The 19497-nt window shown below is 34.0% G+C and overlaps 1 protein-coding gene across 1 annotated transcript in view; it reads right to left on the reverse strand.

Moving 5' to 3' along the window:
• DNAH8 (dynein axonemal heavy chain 8) overlaps nucleotides 1-19497 on the reverse strand; it is a 116403-nt gene that overhangs the window by 72045 nt on the left and 24861 nt on the right. Inside the window, exons 21-34 of the mRNA XM_054514304.1 lie at nucleotides 17548-17667; nucleotides 16671-16800; nucleotides 15525-15634; nucleotides 14518-14624; nucleotides 13514-13574; nucleotides 11745-11940; nucleotides 9897-10087; nucleotides 8188-8314; nucleotides 6427-6662; nucleotides 4333-4437; nucleotides 3239-3352; nucleotides 2631-2693; nucleotides 1196-1296; nucleotides 155-292 (exon numbers count right to left, since the gene is read on the reverse strand). Coding sequence (XP_054370279.1) covers nucleotides 155-292; nucleotides 1196-1296; nucleotides 2631-2693; nucleotides 3239-3352; nucleotides 4333-4437; nucleotides 6427-6662; nucleotides 8188-8314; nucleotides 9897-10087; nucleotides 11745-11940; nucleotides 13514-13574; nucleotides 14518-14624; nucleotides 15525-15634; nucleotides 16671-16800; nucleotides 17548-17667 — 1799 coding nt within the window. The remainder of the gene's footprint in view (nucleotides 1-154; nucleotides 293-1195; nucleotides 1297-2630; nucleotides 2694-3238; nucleotides 3353-4332; nucleotides 4438-6426; nucleotides 6663-8187; nucleotides 8315-9896; nucleotides 10088-11744; nucleotides 11941-13513; nucleotides 13575-14517; nucleotides 14625-15524; nucleotides 15635-16670; nucleotides 16801-17547; nucleotides 17668-19497) is intronic.

Here is a 19497-nt window from a genome sequence, read left to right on the forward strand (position 1 = left end):
CAAGTAGGGTGTTAACTCGTTCCTTCTTGAATAATATTATTGTTTACAACAAACCTTATTCATGGAGGCTTTGATAAATATATAAATGGCTTTGCTGAACTCTCCTAAATCTTAATGCACTTAACATCTATTACTATTAATACGTTAAACATACCTGGCTTGATAATCCGTAAGTTCATTAGTGATTTTTTCAATATCTATCTCTGTCCAAAGTATGTCATAGTAACCATCAATAGTGCTTATTACAGTATCATATAATCCATACAATTTCTGAAGCAAGCCTAACTCCTTCCTGGAAAAAAAAGAAGCAATTATGCCAATAATTCCAATCAGCTTTCTGGATACCTCACAGTATTTAAATACATGATATAGGAAATAATAATACAAAAAATAGGGGCAGACAATTAGAGTCTTTTTTTTTAATGTAGAAAAGAATACTTCATCAAAAAATACCCACAAAAAAGGGCAGGTGGTTAGTGCTAAGGACCTAACATCCACTCTAAACATATTTGGAGGAAGTTTTGTTTTTGCCTAGTTCTCAAAACCCCCATTAGTACAAAAGAAACCTAGGTTATATGCCCTGAGCTGGCTCTGCAGTGCAAAGCAGAGCATGGCAGGTGGAAAAAACCTGTCAATTTACTTAGGTACACTCTCTGAATCTGAACTAAAACTCTGATCTAAAACCAGGCAGAAAGAGTGAGATCCTCCTTTGGGTGAATCATCATCAAACTATTGAAATGGCTGGAACAAAAACTTTAGAATCTGATCATCATTTGTACAGCTGCTCAAAAAATTCAGACTTTCAAAAAAGCTGTAGTTAAACTCTTCTTATATCATGATAGAATGATCTTTCCTTACATTTCTTCTTCACTTTCTACCGTATCTTAATATATATCTATTTTAATTTATATTTATGTCTAGAACAGGGCATATTGCTGCTTTATATAGTATTTCTACAGAGTAAAATCATCTGGTATCATTCTATTGCAATAATAAATAAATAATTTTTTCAAAAATAACAAATTCAACATTAACAAATTAGAATTACCAAATAGAACTTTATAGATTTTATTTAGTTAGTTATTTGTTTGTTTGTTTAAAGGCAATGGAAAACTTGCATATTGTAATATTTCTGCCTTTGGTGTAAGCCTAAGACTTTCTAACATACTTAAGGCAATGATATTTCCACAGTTACCTGACTCTATGTAACATGTCATACTCTGTGACAGGCAATCCAAACAACCGTTCACCAGACGAGTATGTGATAAACTTTCTCCACAGCTCATCAAAGTTAGCCTGGTTGTGTTTCATACAGACCAAATGAAAATACAAGTTTTTTAGTTTTAACTTAAAATTGTCTAAAATAAAATCATTAAACTGTTTCAAACTTTTATTAAGTCTATTAGAAGAATATGTAAAATATCTGAAAATATTTTTGATCTAAACATGTATATAGCTTGACGAAAAACACCAGAGTGCAAAATAACACAATTACTTTCAAAATCTAACTGCTGTCCAAAAGAATATGATCACCATAGAAAAATGGAAAGAAGAATGATTTTCACAACTAGTATCCAAAAGTACAGAGCATTCCCTTGGCAAAATAAGAAACACAGCAAATTTAACCAGAATCGCTCAATTTTCAGTACATACTAGATGCATTAGAAGTGTTAAGCACCTTCTCTTAGTCACTTAGTTCTTTTTACAAACTAAGAATTTACTTTATACAATCTATACAATATTTTAGATTGACAAAAGTACTATTTAAGTTACTACAACTTGCAGAAAAAAGAAGGATTAAAATGAGAGAAAATACTGCTCCTGGACCTATGAATTAAGGTTCATAACAAATAAATAACAAGTTGAAAGACAACTATCTAATGAAAAATGTGATCTTTAAAGATTACAAAATTGGCTCATGACTGCTTTGTAACCTGGCTTATTTTCGGCCATTATCAAGGTGTCACAATTGACTCTTGCCTATTTTTCTGCTTTTATTACTCCAAATTGATAATTTCTCCTCACAAAATATGAAGAGTGAAGAAAGGTTACAGATCAATCAATTGATCCTTCCACATTAAGGAAAACATTGTGTTTTTAGTGTTCAGAAACACATAATCACATAAGTGATTATATGCAGGTGCTTTTATTAAGAGCTCTGGGTGTCAGGAGTATTCAACTCAAATCTGACTCCAACCATACATTCAAGATGATCGTGTTTTTATACTCTATCGTTATATAACTTTCATGTTAATTATTAAACTTATATTGTTCTATTGTATACATAGATTTCAGCTAAACATAGCCCCCTTAAATTTCCAACATAGTTTCTCATGATTCTTCTTATGATTATGTAAATAATTATATTTATTTACTAAACAATCTCACATCTAACAATTATATCATTTACCATACTGCTTACGCAGGTGCAGTGATCTGAGAAAACACAAAGCCTAACATTTTCAGAGTTCTATCTTTAACATTTTCCAGGGCTCCACTATCAGTGTGAGAGGAACTATAGATAACAAAATATTATAAGGAACATCCGAATTGTAATTTGGTAAACTTGTTATGATAAACAAGAACAGATTTAATTAATTAGCTGCAAATTCAACAGTTTACTTTCTTACCTGAAAGATCTGCTGCCTCTTACTGGCTTCCTGAGGTGGAATGTTTGGAACCATAGGCCCTTCCTATCAAATAAGCAATTAACAAAAATGGAATACTAATTCTCAAAGTGACTGAAGGCAACTCTATATTTACAGACCATTACAAAATACATTTTTTTATTAGTCAAACTCCAATCAAGTCATGTAGCTTGGTAATTCAATACTTACAGTGGTAAATCTAAGAAGACGTAACTTCTATGGAATTGAAAATCCCTTACCTTAATTAAAATTAATAAGATTAGACTCTAACTTTTCATACTTCCCTATTTTGCTGAAAATAACAAAACCAGGACAGTGGTCCTTTTTAATGCTGATGTGTGTGCAAAGATGCCACAACATGAACTACAGTTTCTTAATTAATTTGTAATTTATAATCACAATTTCATTACAAGTTGCATCACCAGTGCTTCTTTTCTTTCTTTATAGAGTTGTGTGTATTTCTTCATACTGAAAAGTTTGACCTACAGTGATGACTGCTTAGCAACCGTGGCATCCAACATCAGTAGCTGAGCAGAATAAAATTCTGGCACCCAAATCCTGCAAACCAAAATAATACTAAATTCATTTACCTTTTCATAAGCTGTTTCAAACTGTGCTACATCCTCCTGAAAAACTGCAACCGCTTCTAGCAACTCTTTCTTAAACTTGGGCTGAACTTCAACCAACTCATCTTGCACTACAATCTGACATGGAAAAGATTAAAATGAAAGTTATTTCTGTAAGAAACAGTAACAGATATTTGAGTTAGATATAAATCAAAATTATGAATAAGACATCTCAAATTTTTGAACAAAAGTTGATTATTTGAAGCTAAACACCTTTTTTCCCCTTTATGGTGCTATATTCAATTTTTGAGAGGAAAGGTGAGGGATAAACCAAACCGCCTCAACCAAAAATCATAACAAAATCTTGCATTGGACTTTAAGTGAATATATTTCATTACAAGGGGGTGGTGGAACAAGATCCTATTATCTTTCTTTCCTCCCTCCAAAAAACCTCAAACCCCAAGCTAACAGAGTCATCTTTCTCATACAGGGCTCAGCCTTCTCTTTAACAAATTTCTTTTTCTTTGATCAAAATTTTGAGAGATATAACCAAGAACTACACAAAAATGTAAAATGTACTCTTGAGTCCTTTCCTGAGTGATTAATATGTGGAAGAGGATATAACTTAACAAATTCAAAAAAATACCTACATATTTCCATCTAAACACCTTCATTACATAAAATACTCAATAAACACAGAATTTTTGAGGTATATAAGACTGTTCTAAATCACAAAGGTGAAAGTACAACCACTACTTAAGGGTAAGGGCACCGGCAGAGTACGCACTTCTTAGAAAAATGTAACTTAAGGGTAATAAACTCCCTGATCAGACAAAAATGACACAAAAACTGGAAATGAAGAAGAGCAGACACAGCATTTTCTTGCAGGTTTTATACATATATCTAAAAGCTACAATAATGTTTAAATATCAAAGTTATCCATAGAAATGCAATTAGAATATGAACCTACTAACAGTAGATTAAGACACTACTGCACAACTGATGTCAAGAGTCAGAAGTCAGAGAGGATGGACAATTAGTCTCACACTCTCATTTATGACCTGAAGAAATTCACATGTTTTCCACAAATAGAAAATAACATAATTTTATGTACTTACAGCTTGGGTTTTTAATTTATTAAAAGCATATCTCATTGTATCAACACCATCTGATTCCTCTTTTGTAATTTCCACATTAAATGCATGTAAAATGGCATAGGCTTCCTAGATGAAAAAAAAAAAACAAACCTAACTTAGGAATATATTATAAGTTTATTTGAGGAAACATAGATCAAATTTGTAAAAAAACATTTCAAAGAAAATCTGTTCTTATATTTTAGGCATAACTGTTTTGGTGGGATTTTTTTTTTCTAATACGGATGAGGAATGAAGAACTAGGGAACAACAGCAAAAACTATTTCTTCAAAGATGTCGTGGATGAAAGACTAGGAAAACATACAAACACCATAGATTTAGTATCAGAAAATATAAAATTTTATCATGTCAATGGTATTTTATTTCATATATCTACAGTCCACCTGAATGCAGATTTTGATGAATTTTCCCTAACTCTGAATAACTGTGCACATTAAGTTACACATCTATAAATATTTTGCCATATCATCTACAAAACCTTTTTTGCTAAGGTTGCTGAACTGTCAAATATATGGATACGTATCTGTAATGGAATGAACCTTTCTTATTGTTTGTTCTCATCTTCAATTTATTTGCTTACCTTCTGCTTTATGATCCTCCTCCTACACAAACCGCATTATTTAAAAATAAGTTCATTTTCAGATTTTACTTTTCATTTGCCAGACTCACTCCAGTATGTCCATGTCTGTTTTGTAATGGGAAGCCCAGCACTGGACACAGCACTCCAGCTAAATCTCATATCCCAGAGCAGAGGGAATCATACCCCTCAACTGCTGGCAACACAGCTTGTAAAAGGCCCAGGAGACCCTTAAACCCCTTTGTTGCAAGGGCACTTTTCTAGTTTATGTTCACTTTGGTGTATTTTCAAAAAAGAACTTAGTTCTTTTACTGAAAAGCTGATTTTTACCCAGATTGCACTGGTGTCTAGGGTTATTCCATCTCCTCAAGAAAAAGGATGTAAGGGTGACTTGTTAACATGACTAACCCTACTGACATTGACAGAACTCATTATATTAATCTAGGAAGGAAATAAATGCTCACGAGATATGAGAATTATAAGTAGTTTGGGAAAGTTCATTATCTTAGTTATTCATCTTAAAGTGGCAGAAGCACAATGATGATGATGATGATGATGATAATGGTAATAATAATAATAAACAAAATGTTAATACTTCATCTTTGTTAATACCTTTTATTTATTTACAAAGTTTGCGTTATTTCCTACTTATGTAAAACATAACAAGTAGACAGTGCTGAACTCAGTTCCTCTTGCTTGCTTTATTTAACAGCTATGGGTATGATTATCATATCCTGAAGACAGATTAATAACATTTAGTAGATGTGAATATGACTTTAAATGTCTACATTATTGTTCAGGTTCTTCTATTTGATGTAAGGCTGACTTTCTAACATACTTGATACACACTTAAGAAGGCAGCTGTATTTCCACAGTTTAGCTCTACATCATTTAATTAATTAATTTGTTCTATTAGCTGACTGTTTCAGACAGCGATAGTAAATACCAACTACTTATAATGAGCTTGTTTTAGCTTCTTTCAATAGAAAAAACTAAAAGAATGTTGCCAGTTTGTGACAGCATACCATGATGTGTGGTTTCATGAATATTCTCTGGCTATATTTCAAGGAGTTAGATGATCAAGATGTTTGTTTACACATACAGAAAAAGCAAGAGGATTAAGGCTAATGAAAAGCAAAAGGGAGCATAGTGCTCCCTCGTCTTGTGTCCTCATCATCTTTTTTCTGCATGTTGTCTCCTAGATTGTTTCTATATCAGAATTTGAGAAATAATTTTTTTTCTGTTTTGTATCAATACAGAATCTATCAAATTATCTGATTCATAATATATATAATCATATGAATATATATTCATAATTTATAATATAAAAAACCAAAAATAATATTTTGTTTCCCATCTTCAGCCTAGTTCTTTCAAGACAGTGTTCAAAGTTTATCTTATCCTGTGACACTTATTATATATATTATTATTAATAATAACAATAACATTTTTCCAATATAACAAATTAGAAGTCATCTTACTTCAATAGGTCCCATAGAGATGTCTATATCTGATCTCTTCTCTTGAATGGCAGATAAAGCCTCCATTGCTAATCTGACATCATCTAAGTCAACCAGAGGTCGAGCCAATTTGTTTAGGTAATCATTTATGAACGACATTATGTCTAACAATTTCGCTTTATATTCCTCATTTAAATAACGACAGAGGACCATCTTCCAGGAATTGGCTTCAATTGTTAAAGCTTTCTTCAGTGGTTCTGGTTTTAAAAAACAATAATAACAAAAAAAATTACTCAATTCATATCCTAATTTTTTTCTTTAAAAAGCCCACATCATCACATATGGTTCTTTAACAGCAGTTAGAAAACAGCAGACAAGCAATTTAATGACAGCATTGTAAAAGTTTCAAAACAAAGTCTATTTGTTTTGAAACTTTTCAAAGAACTTTTCAATAGAACTTTTTCAAAACAAGTTCTATTCTATAACTAAATATATTTCTGTTGTTTTATTGTATATTATGCTATCTGTAAAACCTATTGGTAAGCTTACCTAGTGGAGCACATGGAGAAGATGAATAAAGAACAAAATGTCTACATATTAATGTGGATTTTCAGAGATTAGCTTTGATATACATTAACCAAATGTATTAAGATCAGTGATATTTAAATGCTTTATACCCTTTGAGGAAATGGCATCCTGGGATTTCAAAATTGGGACTTGGAATAGTTCACAGCTAAAACTGTAAGGTGACACATCATGTTATATGCACTTAATATATAATCGCAAACCAACACTGAAGAGACAGAAGAGTCAAGAACTCAAATTTATTTTCAGAAAAAAATAGGATTTTATTAGGCAGCATTTTGTACTCTGGTAACAAAGAAAGCAAAATATACTAACAGCATAAAACACTTCTGCTCAAAAAACCACAAATTTTGCAGCAGATATAGATGCTCCTTTAATAATGTGTCTATTAACATTAAAGAGATGATTCGTGAAGCCCAGGCATATTTCAAGAAAATTACCACACCCTTCCCGAAGTTTAAATGTATAAATCACAATAAATCAGTTCCCAAACCTAAACTGAGTCCAAGAAACTACCTGCTGTCCAGATCATAAAAAACATTTAATATCTTTGTTCTGTAACCTAGAGGACTTGGGTCCCTGTGATGCAGGGGTCAGAGCATGCTCTGCTCTGCACTGGGACAGCCTCACCTTGAGGCCTGTGCGCAGTTTTGGTCACCACAAAATAAGAAAGATACTAAACTATTAGAGAGCATCCAGAGGAGGTCAATGAAAATGATGAAGGGCCTTGAGGGGAAGCCATATGAGGAGCAGCTGAGGGCACTTGGTCTGTTCAGCCTGGAGAAGAGGAGATTGAGAGGAGGCCCCATTGAAGTTACATCTTCCTTGTGAAGGGAAGAGGAGGGGCAGGCACTGATCTCTTCTTTGTAGTAACCAGTGACAGGACACAGAATGGCCTGAAGTTGTGTCAGGGGAGGGTTAGGTTGAATATTAGATAAAGGTTCTTCACCCAGAGGGTGGCTGGGCTGGAACTGGCACCTCAGGGAAGTGGACACAGCACCAGCCTGACAGAGTTCAAGAAGCATTTGGACAGTGCTCTCAGGCACATGGTGTCATTCTTGGGGATGGTCGTGTGCAGGGTCAGGAGTTGGACTTTGATGATCCTTGTGGGTCCCTCTCAACTATGCATCTTCTGTGATTGTGTGACTATTTTACTCATTATCTTACTGTACATACTAAGATAAGAAAATGTCATACCTGTGTGCAACTCAATTGGACCAAGAAGCATAATGGGTTTAAAATTTTTCATCTCTTGCTCAAACGTATCATAGTGAACTATTTCTTCTTTAATTTCAGACAGGGTGGGACCAGTAGCAAAAAATTCCTGTGTGCAGTTTAAAATGTCAATCAACAAATGTCCTTTTCCATAATTTTGGTAAAACATGTCGTAACTGTAATTCAGCAATTACTGAAAATGTATACCATTATTATACTCGGTTTTAGCCTTCTGTAGCCTTGCTAGCATCGTAAAATGAATGTTTATAAATTTCTCTGTCACTAACACTCAACCTTGTTGGGAAATTCCAACCAAATTCAACAGAGAAACAGATAACCAAGACATATTAAGGACCTACTTGTTTTGTGAAAACAGGGGATGAAACAGAGGTCAAATACATGCCCACACTTACAGAAAGACTACCTCAAAAGCCAAATTATGTGAGAAACAATCACAATGAAACACATTTTCTAAGTAGTTCCCTGAGCAGAACTCAAAGGTAGAAACATTTTGTGATTCTGAAAAGCTGAAATTCAGCAATGTTACTTAAGACCTGTATTGAATTACAGGTTACACTGAATGGGCAAGTAATAAATGCTGAAAGCATTTATCATCCCACTTCTACTCCTCTGTTCAAGAGTACCCAGATAGGCAGTGGAAGGGTTAGCATAGTGGAAAAGGAAGAATGTAGAAATTAAACATGTGTGTATAAAACTTAGCTGCCTTATTATTGAAGGCAGTAGCCTATTCCTCAGTAGTAACTAGATCAAGCTAGTAACATTAATTACTTTAGACTTAAAACTTTAATTAGACTAACAGGAAATTTTCAGCCCTGTTTATGAATTGGTGGGGTTTTAACCCACATAAACTCCTGTTGAATTCTACCATTTCATGGTCACTGCAGCATAAAACTGCCCCTTGAGCTTCACCTTCCCCACCCCCAGCTCCTCTTTGTTGGTGAGAACAAGGTAGAGTATGGCACCTCTTCTCACTGGCTCTTCCGTTACTTGCTCAAAGAAGTATCATCAACACATTTCAGGAGCCTCCTGGATTGCTTATGGCCTGCTGTGCTGTTCCTCCAGCAGATATCAGAGTGGTTGAAGTCCCCCACGAGGATCAGGGTTTGTGAGTGTGAGGCTGCTCCTGTCTGTCTACAGGAAGTCTCATCTGCTTGGACCTCCTGGTCAGGCAGCCTGTAGCAGATCCCCACTATAATGTCACCTGTCCCTGCCCTCCTTTTAATCCTGACCTGGTCTTCCCTGCCTAGCTTTCCTAAAGAGCCTGTGTCCCTCCATTCCAACACTCCACTCATAGGTGCCATCCCACCATTTCCCTGTGATATCAGTAGCCTTGCAGGTATGTGCATATATCTAACTCCTCTTGTTAATACCCTGTGCTACCTGTGTTTGCATAGAGACATGCATCATATCAAACTGGGTTGGTTTTTTGTGGCCAAAAATCCAGAGTTAACACAAACAAAATAAAGCAATTACCAGGTTTTCAGTATCTAGAATGGCACAGAATCAGTATTAGCAAATACAGTACCATTCCTACAGAAAGATAAAAGAATTTCCGCTGTAAATGTGTTTTCTACATCTTTTTTTTTTCCTTGATTTTTCACAATGTTTTCTGATTTCAAAAGATAGGATTAATGAAGAATAGTCCTGTAAATGATAATCATTAAACTGACCTGAAATATGGTATCTTTATCTTCTGTCCACAACACCTTATATTTATCAAACTCTTGCAGAACTTCACTAAGTCCTTCTTTTAGAGAATTCCCAGCAGAAGAGAGAATCACAATTATTTTAGTAATAGCTTCATTTTCTGCAACACCCGAGTAAAAATTTTTTAACTTTCTGACAAGCTCATCACCTCCTTCTGTAAAATAACATTATATAGAAATCAATTAATTGCTGACAGTCTGATTAGCATTCTCTTCTAAACCTATGCATACCAAATTGAGCAATGATGCTCTTCAGAAAGGCTGAGTATCCTTCTTCAAAGATCTGTCACACTGCTTAATGTGAAGTACCAGCTGCTAGCTCATGCCAGGCACTATACAGCTAGAGCAAAGTCACTCTAAAATGAAGGTTTTCAAATGGAAAGAAAATAGTCTACTTCATTCACAAATTTCATTTTCTCAATGAATTAATGAATGAAATGAATGAATGAAATGAAATTTCATTCAATTTCATTTTAATGTAATTGTAAGCAGAACATCAAAGGCCTCATAAACATTCCACATTATTTAATAATTTTTTTAAATTTTTGAAATTAAAGTTTTAATGTATATACTGCTTAAAGCTGTGTAAACTTCTTGAACTCTTTGATTAATTGCTGAGAAAATCACAGTCAATATAGAAACTGATACTCTTCAGATCTGATGAGCTCCTTCTTTCATAACAATCCCTGAGCATTTTGAAGCAGATTTCAGTGAACAAAAAAGAAAAATCCACCCTTCCCACAGTATATATTGTTTAATGAGGGGAATTTGAGGCAGCTCCAAGTTCTCTTTTACTCTGAAGGCCTTTTCTGGGGTCTGCTTACTGGAAACAGTCTCAGATTCATCCATCCTTATGAGTTTACTCCATAATCTCATTGCTACAATATTAACATATGCCCCCAGGTGTTGCTGGTGTCTAGTTAAAGGTGATGAAAATGGTCATTTGCTGATGCTGTATTTTGACACAGCAGAGGAAAAGACTCTGAGTATCTGACAAAGATTGGTTCCTGCCACCCTGCTTGAAGCCCATTAAAAGAGGTGAGAATCATACAAGATACATCAGTAGAAGAATAAAGTAACAGCTCTGGACTATCAGAAAGAAAAACTTTCCAAGATGTTACAGATTTTTGAAGGAATGATAACAAAGATATAACTGGATTGCATATCACTGGGTCAAACAGCTAAGAAAAACCGACATGTAAAATGTAAATACGTAAAAACATATTTAGGCTTTTATGGTGACTTGCAAAATGTATGGAGAGACACTTGGAAATAATACTAAGAAATAAAGTATTTGACTAAAATGGACGTAGATCTGTCTCTAGTCAAATATTTTTCATTCACGTGAAAGAACATTTGAAGCGTTTTTAATCCAATCTAGGAATACATCCAACAATTAAAATATTTCCTGAAATCTGTCTCTTGCGGTATCTCAATATTTCAATGAGATTTAGTATAAAATCATGGCTTATGGTTTCAGCTATATCATTATGGCTACATTCCACAATAAGGATGGAAAAAGATTGATCAACAGCTTACTTTGCCTTAACTAAAATATTCAGAATCTAGGAATTTTTAAAAATTTTTTGCTTACTGTTTTTTGGAGTTGTAATACTTATGTAAGCCTGAAAAGCTATTTCTGAAAAATACAGCTAATTAAATCAAAATAAACCCCCCAAAATCAATGTAAAATAATTCACAGTAGGCTTCTCTGACGAAAAGTGAGCTTATTTGCAAATATTTATATATGGCATAGTTATTAAACCAAGAAGTAAAATTAAAAGTAAAACAAAACCTAAACAAACAACTTACTTTCCCCTTTTTTGCCTTTTTTTCCTTGTGGTCCAAAGCCTGCAGATGCTGCTTGCTGCATGCCTGGTTCCGTTTTTAAAATAGATTTTTGCAAATGCCTCTGTCCCCACTGAGCAACTCCTCGATTTACTTCCAGTGTTAAATGAATCATGCGATTGATGGCATGCTGTATATCATCTAAACTGGGAACTATTACCTATTTGAAACAGTTGAAAAATTGTTGAAATAAATGCAACTAATTGTCATTTTTGAGACCTCAGTTTTACTCCACCCATAGTGAATTGCAGAGTTTACCCCAGAAGAGAAGCTGGAAAATACAACTTCAGCAGGTTGTCTGGCTCAGAATTGCTTCTCAAGAGATGAAACATACTGTGATGACCTGCCATCTAATTATGCACTCATACTGTGGGTGAAAAGTCAACCAAGTATATAAGCAGATAGATTTACTGGCTTTTTTTACAGCTATTAAAAAAACTCCTGCAACATTTTAAGCATCATTTTTATAATGACTTCTATATAATGTATGTGAATACATTACAAACCTTGTTTTTCACACTCTAGAATAACAAAGCATTAGAAATTGCATGCTAACGTGCAACCACCACTTCCCGCCCTTCTCAGGCCATATGTATGATCAGCCACATACATAAAAGCAAGGCTCTTGCAAACTCTTATTAGAGTTTAGAATTAGCAAAGTGCTAATTAGCAAAGTGGTATTTTTCCCAGAATTACTTGATTACTGCCCTGGATCAGCCAAGCATTTGAGGACTGGAAAGACAGATGTACTTCCTTTGCAGTGGGTAGAGCTTGGTGCTTTATGTTTCTACAAATATCAACAAGGTAAGCCTTCTACACTTTGACAGAAATTACATATCATGTGTACACACACACAATGTGAATGTATAACAGAATGGTGATAGGAACACCAGTTCAATGTCAAAGGAATATCACCTAAGAGCAGAACGTTTTTGCACTGTAATTTCAATATAAACCCATCAATCTTCCTAAGATATTTGAGAAATTTTGTAACCTTCTCTCATAAAATAAAAAATACATATTGCTGACACATAGTTTCCTTTCTACAAAAGGAAAACAAACTAATGCTTTACTTCTTTGCAATTGAGCTGCCTTTTTTTCCCTGTACATAGAAATCCACGACACCTTTTGCTGGTTTTGAATCTTCTATTTTTGTTCAGTGTTCCTCAGTCTGGTCATCTAACTTCCCATTTAGGTTACTAAAGCCAAACTGAGCAAAGATAATGTTCATTATTGAAATTCAACAAAAAGATTTAGATTACATAAGAATAAGAATAAGAATAAGAGTAAGAATAAGAATAAGAATAAGAATAAGAATAAGAATAAGAATAAGAATAAGAATAAGAATAAGAATAAGAATAAGAATAAGAATAAGAATAAGAATAAGAATAAAGCAAGATGTAGAACCTATTCCATGTAATAGTAGTAATACAACTACTACACATGAGGAGAACTGCAATCATTCTGCAAAGAACATAGATGAATGGATTGCAATGTAATTGCTAAACCACAGAAGGTTAAAAAGCAAGGTTCTGCAAGCACTACTGAGACAGAGCATTGGGACTGCAAGCACATTTCATCAGTGCTCTTAGCCCACTGAAAGATATGAGCAACTGCTCTCCTTTGAAGAAGATGCTGGTTCAGTGAAAGTGTGCCCACACCTGCACTTGGGCAAATGCAGAGATAACTCTAAGACAATGTATCTTACCATACCAATATAAAATAAAACTTACCAGATTTGGAATCTCAAGGTGTACTTCTGCTTTTAGAAAAGGAGTGACGTTCTCAGATTTGCTGTAAAATGATTTTGACACATATCATAAACACTTTACCACAAAACCTCCTCAGTTTATCTGAGAAATGTAATTTTGAGCTACGTTTTCTGACCAAAGCTTCATGGAGAATTTTCAAATGAAATTATGTACTATTTCGAAAACTTACAGAAGTTTCTTGTTTAAAGGATAAAGAAAACAGCTAGAGCTCCACCATTCTGACAAAGGCTAACTTGGATCCAGCCATTGCTTTCAGAATTTTTTCTCCAGAGTATTTTCTGATTCTGGATTTTAAACTCTCAGGTTCAGAATGATGGAACTCTGCCAGTGGTTTGAATAGGGCATAAGAAGATCTCATTTATCATTAACTGCAACAACCTATCAAGAGCAAAAGTTGTCCCAGTACATTTTAGGTAAGTATTCAACAGAATGGAAAAAAAGTTTCAAAGATGACAAGCTAATGCAAAATTATAAAAACATGATGTTAACCTACTCAAAACTGAAATTAAAACCTAAAAACATAGACCAAAGTAAAATTTTAAATGCTGTGGTATGATATATTAACCAAATAAGGGAGAATTCAACAATATGATACAGTAGACAAATATGAAGGAAACAACCAAATAATTCCTATTGACTTTGATAAGGATTTCAATACATATTTTATGAAAAATGTCCTTAGGAAAAAAAAGCAGTTCAGACTTTAACAAACATTAATGACAAAACATCATAATCTTCACTTGCTTGAACTAAATTCTCTTAAAAGAATTCTAAGTAGGCTTTTCAAAGTACAATATATTATACTGAAACAATTCTGTCTCTGAACTCTATGCCTGTTCGAACAGAGAAGAATCGACAGAAATCATCCTGAATATAGGAGAGTGATTTTGTATGGATCTTGCCATTATCATGAAGAATTCATAAAGAGTGCATACTATTCAGGGAATCCTTCATTTGCAACTTACATTGGAACACTCATTCTTCTTTTAATACGATCCAAAGACAGTCGGGTTGATTTCTGGAGACTGACTAGCAGCCGGCGACTGAAATAGGCAAGTAAGTCTTTACAGTTCTGTAATAAATAAACCATACATTATTTAGCATCATGTTCACATAGGAACCTGAAAATTATTGCAAAATAGTCTTAAGTCAAACCTAATAGATTTTGTCAGAAGGAATTTAAGCTGTAAGCTACACGAAAGGCACAAAGTGAGAAGCTGGGGGGTTGTAAGTAAGTAAATAAGTAAAAGCTGCATGGAAAAGAGAATACAGTATGTGAAGAAACAACTTGTCTTATTCAGATACAGAATACTGAAATCTGTTTGAAATACGCTCCTTCAGAAAAGCTCTCCATATTAAAAAAGAACAAATAGAAAACCAAGCCACAAAACGAAACCAATATTATTCAAGAATATTGGTGCACATGTACCCATTTTTGAATAAGAGACAAATACAATAAAATGCAACTGGATCAAGAATATGAAAATACAGCAACATGAAATTATCACCATTTTTTAAAATTGCAACATTGTAGCATTATTGTATTTGTACTTCCAAGCTTGAGAATCCTTGTTCTTTACTTCTACATTCCTTCTCTGCTGAACTTGAAGAAACTGCATTCTTCATGGGAAAAGTACAAAGACTAGCTTTGCTGATGAACTTGGAAGAGAATGATGAAAAATCCTGTCTACTCAAGAAGTAAAGTCCGTGTTATGGCTTAGGCACATTATTGTCTCCAATTTTTACACTTACCACTTGTGTCAAGGATTTGTTTAATAAAGGTGATATACTTGTGAAAACTAAAATCCATCTCAAATGTACTTTTTAGGTAAGCTATTTCATCATTTGTACATTACATTTGATACTCTCCATGTGATGTCTTTCTGTAACATAGATATGGAGCTACCAAAACTCAAGATATGTTTACTAATCCAATTAGCCTAAAAATAATTTCCTTGTTTTCACAAAACACCTTTTTAAACTCTTCTTCTTTATCACCGCTCTTGCTATCTTCACTTTGAGATCCTTCCGCAGGAGTTTTTCCTTTCTCCTTTACTTTACCTTCAAATGCTATACGTTTGTCTTTTCCTGTAAATTAAGAAAAAAGAAAGTTGTTATTATATAAATATTCTGCTTTAAAGCATGCTTTCCCCTCATTAGAGGCAAAACAAATATTGACTTTTGTTTAGTAATACCTGGATCACCAAAAATTGGTTTTATTTCATGACACTTTTTCACACCAGGAATGTGGTTTAGAGACCAGCCTATAAGCCTTAGCTTAGCAAACACAGTGCACTACCAATCTGTTACTAAAGATGGATAGGCAGACATTAATATATCCGTGAAAATGACCAAAAAATCAAAATAATCATAAACAATTTAACAAAGGACAGAGAAGTATTTTTGTGTCCTCTTTTTCTGCTTGCATCCTACTGAACCACCTGTAGTACTGACCCTGCCTATGCCTCTACAGCTGGAGAAACCTGAACCCAGAAGGAAAAAATCCCATGAAAGAAAAGAGCTCCATTACTGATTAAGCCTCAAAATAAAATTTTCCTGAAAACATTTTTTTTCCTCCAAATATAAACTATTTCTCTTGTAACAATACGGGATCTTCAAAAATCTTTGTAAGACACCCCAAAGAAGTGTCATTCAAGTGCCATCCTTTGACTATACTAATTTAAAATGACCAGCCAAAAAAGCACATCATTGTACTGCTGCAGGAAAGTTAAAAACAGAGGGACAGTACCAAATAGCTGACAGAGCTGAGAAGAGAGGAGCACTGGATTTCATTTACAGGTGGTGAGATGTGACATGGGAGAGTTATGATGAGTGACTGATAGAAATGGAACTCAAATGTTCTTCCTCTAGAGCAAATACTTTGCTAATCTAAACAGAAGGATAGCTTTTAACTCTAGAAACCCCACAACTGAGTTATCTCCGTACTTCATGAGTTAGTGGTTTAGTTTAACAGTGGTTAAAGAAGGCAGAGCTGTAACACAGATGAAATTTTAGTGGGATGAAAATTTGTTCAGCAAATTAGCTAAAACATATCAGTTTTGATAAAAACTAGCTAAAGTCCACAGAACTTTTTATTTAAATAAGCAATTTTAACTACCTTGTAATTCTGAGGGCCTAAGAGATGGAAATTCATAATGCTTTTCAAATATCTCTATTAGATCTTGAACAGCATCTTCAATGCGCATGCTTTTGACGTTAAATAACTCAGAACATTCTTTAGTATATTCCTGTTAAATAAAAATATCAATACATTGTCATAGTTAACACTGATTATCTTATTTCTGTTTCTCTTGATGGGGATTCAAAACATTTCCCTGAATATTGTATTAATCAGACCAAAACCATTTCAATGAAACATATATACTTATTAAAATATACTTGTACATTTATAAAAACTTCTGCTATATTATCACTATACTTTTAATGCCTAAAAAAGCCCAGTTTTTAAAATGCAATGGTACTTTTAGGTGCTTAAAAAAATCCTGAATATTGAAGAGTAGTCACACTCTGAATCTGAAATTACCCAAACACTGTTTCAACTGTCCTTAAGAATTTTATTTACTTGTACTGATTTGATAATTAATACATTTTTTAGCCTATTTTGTACTAAGAAAACTTTCCAAAAAGTATATTTGAAAATCTGAAAGTATTTTTGCCTTTTCCATAAAAACAACAATTTGGAAAAAATAGGGAGGAAGAACGGCTATATATCTCTGAGGTCCTTCATACACAAGAAATCTCATCTAAATACAAAGCACTCAAATAAGATTATCTATGACATACTACAGCTGAAGTATCTCAAATACCAAAGAACCAATATATCTTCATATAAATTATTTTAACCAAAATAATTTAATTACAAATGAAGTTCTGTATTTCCACATAGAGAATTTTATAGTTTTATTTTCATTTACTAAGGCATTTTTTCTAACATGCCCTAAAATTCAAGTTGAAAGATATAAAGTGGCACACACCTCATTGTCAGTCAACAGATCCTCAATTTTGATAGCACCATCCACTGGTAAGCTAACTAAAGAAGTTCTTGATATTTCTTTTAATATTGTACCAATCCGCACGTCAGTTATAACATTTACCTAAAAAGAGAAAACCACATTAATACCATACATTTATCTTTAAAGAATAATGTCTTCCATTTTAGAGTGCTCTAACAGGTAAAAAATGTATTGCAGAAAAATAAATGCAAGAATGTTACAGAGTAGAAAATTCTCCAAGAGAATAATAACAAGAGTTATGGTAACTTAAGGGTTATTTACAATTGCTAGACTTCCAAAGAATCCTGGCTGGTTTAACTGCAGTTTTAGGCAGACAGGCAGTAACAAAAAGTCAGACTCTGGATCATTCCTGTCATGCAAGGTACACTGCCTCTAGATTAAATAAAACAGAGTAATAGAACAAGCTACACCAATATAATTGGATATTTGTTCATGATCTTACTGACCACAAGTTTAGCAGCAAGGCAAGTGGGGGGGGGGGTCTACTGTAAATTGCTTATGGGTTCATCTTCAGTCCTTCTCCTTCTTTTAGTCAACACCGTTTTTGCTCGGGTTTTGATCCTCAATTGCAGCATTATTAGTATACAGTTAACTACACTGAATTGTTTTTTGCCATGGAAGAATCCAAATAAAAGTGACTTCTGTCCATCTTTTAGTCTATTATCTGAAGTAGTCTGCATTTGTGATATTCCATCTTGTTTTTCACAATATACCTCATGCTTCCATTGCACATCACTTTTTTTCCTGTTTGACAATAATACCCCATTCACAGAAATCAAGAGTCTAACCAAGGTTAACTTTTTTTAATTGAAATTGGAGGGAGAAGTAAAAAAAACCACATACAACCTAAATTTACATAAAAACATGGTTATTTTAGATATACTCAGGCTTACAAAACTGTTCATTTCTGACAAAGACAATCTTTTTCCAGCTTTGGGTTTCAGTGGCAAACAGAGCATTACTCATAATTATGATTTTCTAACATACATAAAAAGAACTAGATACAGTGACTAGTAACTAACAATCTCCTACCACAAAGGAAACACAATTTAAAATATTCATAGAAAAGATAATAGTCACACAGTTTAATCATCAAGCCAGAAGAGCAATCTGACTGTCAAGCTAAAGTCTTGAGAAAAAAGCAAGACAATACTGGTCCTCAAGCATGATAAATCATAGAATCATAGTATACCAAATTGAAAGAAGACTTCAAGGATCATGTGGTCCAACTTTTCTTGGCAAAAGCACAGCTTAGACAAGACAGTCCAGCACCCTGTCCAGCTGAGTCTCAAAATTGTCTGGCACTGGGGAATGCACAACTTTCAGTGGGAGATTATTTCAGTGGCTGACTGTTCTCACTGCAAAAAATTTTCCTCTTCTGTCATATTGATAATTCTCCACAAGTAACTTATACCCATTACCCCCCATCTTTTCCACATAAATTATTGTAAAAAGGGAGTCTCCATCTTCTTTGCAGCCAATCGTCAAATATTACACCATGATGATAAGGTCTCCTCTAAGCCTTCTTTACTCAAGATTGAAAAAAAACATTTCTCTCAACTTTTCGTCATTTGTCAGGCCTCCCAGTCCTTTGATCATTGTTATGGCCCTTCTCTGAATCCTCTCCAAATGTCTTCTGTATTGCAGGGACCAAAACTGAATACATTTCCAGGTTTGGCCTCACCAGCACCAAGTGGAGGAGGATGGTGATTTGTTATCACTGCTTATTAATGCAACCCAACATCCTGCTGACTTTCTTTGCTGGAGCAGCACACTGTTCACTCACACTGAACTTGTTATCCACAAGGATGCCCAGGTCAGGTAGATCTCAGCCTATGTTGCACTCCGGGATGATGTTTGCCTAGGTGCAAGACCTTACATTTGTCCTTGTTGGACTTTGTAAGGTTCTTA

This window comes from Molothrus ater, chromosome 3 (assembly GCF_012460135.2).
Source record: "Molothrus ater isolate BHLD 08-10-18 breed brown headed cowbird chromosome 3, BPBGC_Mater_1.1, whole genome shotgun sequence".
Lineage (NCBI taxonomy): Eukaryota > Metazoa > Chordata > Aves > Passeriformes > Icteridae > Molothrus > Molothrus ater.